Genomic DNA, 4,982 nt, shown 5'->3' with positions numbered 1-4,982 from the left:
AGTCTACGTTTCTTTTTAATTACTATTCTTATTATTATTACTATTATTATTACTACGGAGCTTTGATTTATGTAAATGTTTGGAATAAAATGTCTGCAGTCTGTCGATCGTTTCCGAGATGTATGGTCGTCTTCTGTCGGCTGGTCACGTATTTATATGTTAAAATAGTGCCTTGATATGCCATGTGTAAAAATGAGAAATAGAGAGGGAAACATGCCTTCACTTTTTTATATATGTTCGCCAGTTGGTGTGTGGAATGCTTGTTGTTTGTGAACATAAGATACTGTGTATGACCATGACTGGAGACCAGAGAATAATAATAAAGATGAAATGAACCAGCTTCTTTAGAGTCCTTTCTGTTGTGAATGGTGCTGTTTATACAACATCCAAAATTAGTTCACTTTTCTGTAATTGTAATACATTTTACAGACAAGTTAGTTGGCCACTTTAACAGAACGGATTCATTGCTCTGATACAAATATTAAGAGATTTCTTTGGTTCTGTTTTTTGAAATCTGGTATTAGCATCATACTACAGCTGCTTGTTGTTTGGAGAAATGACAGAATTGTAAATCCGTAAATCCCATTCTCTGAACCAAATGTTCAGGGACCTGAATCTAGTTCTCAAATCAATCACACTCTGTTTACAAGTTTACTCTTTCTGCGAAATACATTCTCCCTCAGTGAAACACACTAAGCACTCTGGTGGTGCTCTTTTGATGCATCATGGTACCCACAGGTGGTAGACATTAAACACAAGTGGAGCACATTGCTTACTATTGCTTACACACAACTCAAAATAGTTCACACTTGTGAATGCTACTGTATGGTGATGCCAGTAAAACCCAGTTGAGAGTGCACAGGCAGTTCAGGTTAATTTGGGGTTTTAATACCAACAATGGATGGAAACCAAATGAGGCAGAGGACTGTGGAAGAGAGTGTGTGAGGAAGAGCGTGTGTGAGAGGTGGTGTTTGAGGAAGAGAATAACCAAGGACAGTACTGTTCAGATGAGATTTGTGCAACTGTGATGTTTACCATGCCCCTGTGTATGGAATGGCATTCAATACTGTATTGCTATCTGTACTCACAGTTCGCCATATCTGTATTACTGAGTTGTGAGTAGAGGTTGGCATCACATAGTACCTCACAACACAATACTGTCAATACCCTGCCAGGATACACAGCGATTCTGACAATTAATACATTGCAAGAAAATAATCTATGATGCATCACAATAACTAACTGACGAAGAAAAAATACTCTGGGTGTAGTAAGCAGTAAGTAGGTATTTATTCCAAGTAGAACAAAGTGCGTAGAGTCCTTGCACTGTGTGCCATTTTCTCCCTGTAAATTTCATCTATTTCAACTCACATTTGATAAGCACCAGGACAAGTACTGAGTGACTACGTTAGTCAAACTAAATAGGTGAAGGAATCTATGATGAATTGTATTCTGGAGCTACATTCCCTCAGTGTTGTGTTTTGCATTGTTTTGGATATAGTGTGTAATGAATGCTGAGTGTTTTACTTTGGACTGGCTTTGCGTAGGATCTGAAAACAGTGTTTGGTCTTGAGCACAGAGAGACAGAAGTTCTGTTAATGCAGTTTGAAAAATAGTTTTTGTGTTCTGAGAAAAGGGTGAAAGATTCCAAGAATAGTGCTTTAGTGTGAAAAACACTGCCAAATAAAGTTATCTGCTAATCCTACAACCAACTTTAATCTACAATGCATATTTTGCATTCTGTTAAATTTCATGATGTAACTGCATAAGGTTTTCAGAGGATTACAGAATACGGCTTATTTTTACCATCTAACTTTCTTTCAGTTAAACAAATTCAAAGCAGTGGGCTGAAAGATGTTGAATAATTTAATTTTTTTAAAAGCATTTTTCTCCCCACAAGGTTCCTCTCCTTAATCCACCCCAGGGAATCCATCCACACAGAATCAGGCTGGAGTCAGCAGTCCAGTATTTCAAGCCTCTCTGCCTTCACCCAACATCACATAGAACCTGACAACACAGAGACGTGGAACATCCTTCTGACTTTGGATACTCTGGACAGACATCATGATAAAAAGAAATGCTAAAGGATCAGTTGAGAACTGTGCATTCAATTTGCAAGTTTTCCAGAGGCTTCTCTCAGTCCCACTGATGAACAGCGGTCCTTTTCTTGCTTCTGGGGGTAATGGAAAAATAACAGGAAGTATATAAAGTCACTGAGATCCACCCATCATGTGTACGAGTTAGTTCAGCTGGCCTGATAACCCCATCAGAGGTCACATGGATTATAACGGCAGAAGTAACATGACAGGATCCAGAAAAGGAACTTCCTGCAGACACACACATGCCCTGGTTGTTGACCCCTCGAGGGCGCCATCTGAGGCCCAGGCCGCTACATCACTTCTTCTTGCGGACCACCGTCCATCCGTCATCGACCTCAGCCTCATCTGGGGGCGGGGCAGGGAGGTTGGCCTCGTGGGGAGGTGCGTGGCTCGAGCTCGTCTGGGCTGCTCCCTCACACTCCATTGCCTTTTGGGTCACCGGAAAAAATGACAAATGTAAAAGTATGAGGCAGAAAGAAGGTTTAAGTCACTGGACAACAAGTCTTCATGACATAAAGGCATGGCACAATCGAGAGCATTGTACACGGCATTGGACTTACAGCATACTACACAGAAATCAGAATCACTTAGTCTGATGTGTGAGGTTTCCCCCCCCCCTTTTTTTCAGTTTTCACAAAAATGAGTCAGAAGGTCACAATTTCTCAGCTTAATTAGAACTACGCAAGAGAAGCCCTTCTTTCTTCTCTTTTTATAGTATTGGCTTCTCATGGACAAACATTGAAAATGAAGTTTGACCCCTGAGAATGTTTGAATGGAAATCAGCAGCACGTACCTCTGGAACATCCTCATCACTTTCTTCCTCCTCTTCTGGGCTTTTGACGGCAGTGGCCTTCACCCTGCCCGTGCTCTTCTTCTTGGCCAGCTGGCTTATCTGACTCTTCACCTCCTCCACTTCACCTTGCTGACACTGCTTGAACATCTGACAAACCTGCTGTGCCACCTACTTAACAGGAAAAAAGATATATATTCACATTACTGGGAGAAGTAGCAGAGTAGAAAATACCATCAATAGAGCCGCTTTGCCCTGAGTGCTTGTAACTGATTAGCCTACATGGTAAAAACAATTAACAAAAAGTATTGTAATTTAAGTTCTTAAACTGAATAAAATTTGTGAAGACAATTGTTTTGATTAGCGCACCCCAGGTAAGCTTCCATCATCCACCATGGTATCAAACTCATTATTCATCAACTCTGATATGAAGTCCTCCACTTCATATTGCTGCAGATCACCTGCCAATAACAGGGAATACAGTAAGTGGAAGTGCAAGAAAACTCTAGCAGAGGAATCTTCTGAATCTGAACATATCTTTTTCAGGTAATTCATTTCCTTGCATCACTTACTGTTATCGTGGAAATATTGCTGTACAGCATCCACCATCCAGTCTGCTTTCTGCTGGCTGTAAACGCCTCCAAAGCCGTTGTCAACAGCGATCTGATGCAGGATCATTACACGATTTAGGAGAATATCAACATTTCTGCATTCTGACTGCATACGGAATGTCCATTCTTCAGGTGTAGGTAGGCTAAATTGTAAAGGAAACTTGCGGACTGAATTGATTTAGGATACTTTACAGAAACTTAGTAACTTGAGTTGAATGACTAGCTTGATTACAACCACACACATCAATCACACACAATTATAATCCAACATCTCATTCAACGTTTTAAATGCCCAAAAGTCCAGCCAAAAAAACTAGCAAGTTCGCTTGGTCGCTGGCCATCCCTAACATTATGTTTGTGGTCGGAAGAACGTTAACGTTAGGCTATTGGGGATGCTAACACATTAGCTTAATCTTTTCAGGATATTACAAATGAATTACAAAACTGTTCGCAGTTGCGTAAATATCTGCGATACCTGCATCATGTACCCAATATTGAATGACAGGTACTTACTTGAAGCACAGGCCATGTTTCCAAAACAGCTCTTACACCTTCGGTAAACACTTCACGTGTAGATGTCAGGAGCGCTGCCATTTTGGAATGACTTGGAAGACATTACCAATCAACGAAAGTAACTTTGATGGCAAGGGGTGAGAATCAATGCAAGATGTAATCAACCCCTGTCCCTGTCCGTTTTCATCCCGCTGACGCATGTTGCAGGTGTTTTGTGTAAGTCTGTCCTACCTATTTCTAGATATAGATATAAATAAAATAGAATGGTAAAAAATAGGCTAACTGGGGGGCCCCACTGTATCTAATGATAGGTCTTACAGTAGGCTGCTACTGGACTCGGATCAGATCAGATGTTAGCCTGCATGCCCCATGCACGTTTCCAGAAGATCTTAGATGTTATTAAAGTCCAGTTTAATACACACACACACACACATATATATAATGTGCCTGAGTGAGCTTGTATACATTAGGCCTTTTTCTTTTAATACAAGTCCTATTTTTTGTACTTTGTTTTCCAATGTTTAAGGCCTAGGATGTGTAATTTACTGTGTTGCTCTCATAAGCGTTTTATTTTTCTTCTGGATGTTTATGTTACTTTTGCTATTACTGTGAGGCAAAATTGCCTTTGTTTTTGTGCTGTAGCCTTAATAAACTTGTTTGGTTGAATATTAGTCTATGTCTCTATGTGTGGTCTCATGCAGAACATTGAGAAATATGTTTGTCAGTTTCAGGCAAGGGTGCTGTTCCTTCTGCCCACCTCAGGAATACTTGAGGAGCATCTCATATCAACATTGAGAAGTTCTATCTAACTGATAGGTAAGTGTGCATAGCTCAGGCCTACTTCAGACGACAGTAGAGTTCAGGAGGATGTTATTTGAAAGTACATTTATCCATACTTCCACAAAGGCAGTGTAGCATTTCTCCAACAAAAACTACTGACTGATACAACAAACAAATGTTTCTTGAGAA

General features: G+C 40.2%; 2 protein-coding genes across 3 annotated transcripts in view; one reads left to right on the top strand and one right to left on the bottom strand.

Annotated features, from left to right (window-relative positions):
- srpk3 (SRSF protein kinase 3) overlaps window positions 1–339 on the top strand; it is a 21,271-nt gene extending 20,932 nt beyond the window's left edge. For both annotated transcript variants that reach the window (XM_076276594.1, XM_076276593.1), the window contains exon 16: window positions 1–339. This exon is cut by the window's left edge and continues 885 nt beyond it. The gene's annotated coding sequence lies outside the window, so the exon portion shown is untranslated.
- A 1,514-nt stretch (window positions 340–1,853) lies between these two features.
- Window positions 1,854–4,094, bottom strand: tsr2 (TSR2 ribosome maturation factor). The gene is made up of 5 exons (XM_076275765.1): window positions 4,014–4,094; window positions 3,462–3,552; window positions 3,259–3,350; window positions 2,893–3,060; window positions 1,854–2,526 (listed from the first exon to the last, which is right to left on the bottom strand). Exons 1-5 carry the CDS (start codon window positions 4,092–4,094, stop codon window positions 2,395–2,397), a joined length of 564 nt encoding a protein of 187 aa, XP_076131880.1. The 3' UTR covers window positions 1,854–2,394.
- Between the last annotated feature and the right edge of the window lie 888 nt (window positions 4,095–4,982).

Source organism: Alosa pseudoharengus, unplaced genomic scaffold (assembly GCF_046254945.1).
Source record: "Alosa pseudoharengus isolate Yale_2024_CS ecotype anadromous, Long Island Sound unplaced genomic scaffold, YU_APseudo_1.1 YU_APseudo_1.1_scf_9, whole genome shotgun sequence".
Taxonomy (NCBI): Eukaryota; Metazoa; Chordata; class Actinopteri; order Clupeiformes; family Clupeidae; genus Alosa; species Alosa pseudoharengus.
Note: the sequence above shows the minus strand (reverse complement) of the source record. Positions and strands in the feature narration are given on the sequence as shown.

Excerpts from the sequence above, each read along its gene's own strand:
- tsr2 (XM_076275765.1), bottom strand. The coding sequence starts at position 4,094 with ATGGCAGCGCTCCTGACATCTACACGTGAAGTGTTTACCGAAGGTGTA. Across the intron at positions 3,061-3,258 it reads ATGATGGAAGCTTACCTGGG|GTGGCACAGCAGGTTTGTCA; the intron begins GTGCGCTAATCA and ends CCTGTTAAGTAG. Across the intron at positions 2,527-2,892 it reads GTGATGAGGATGTTCCAGAG|GCAATGGAGTGTGAGGGAGC; the intron begins GTACGTGCTGCT and ends GTGACCCAAAAG.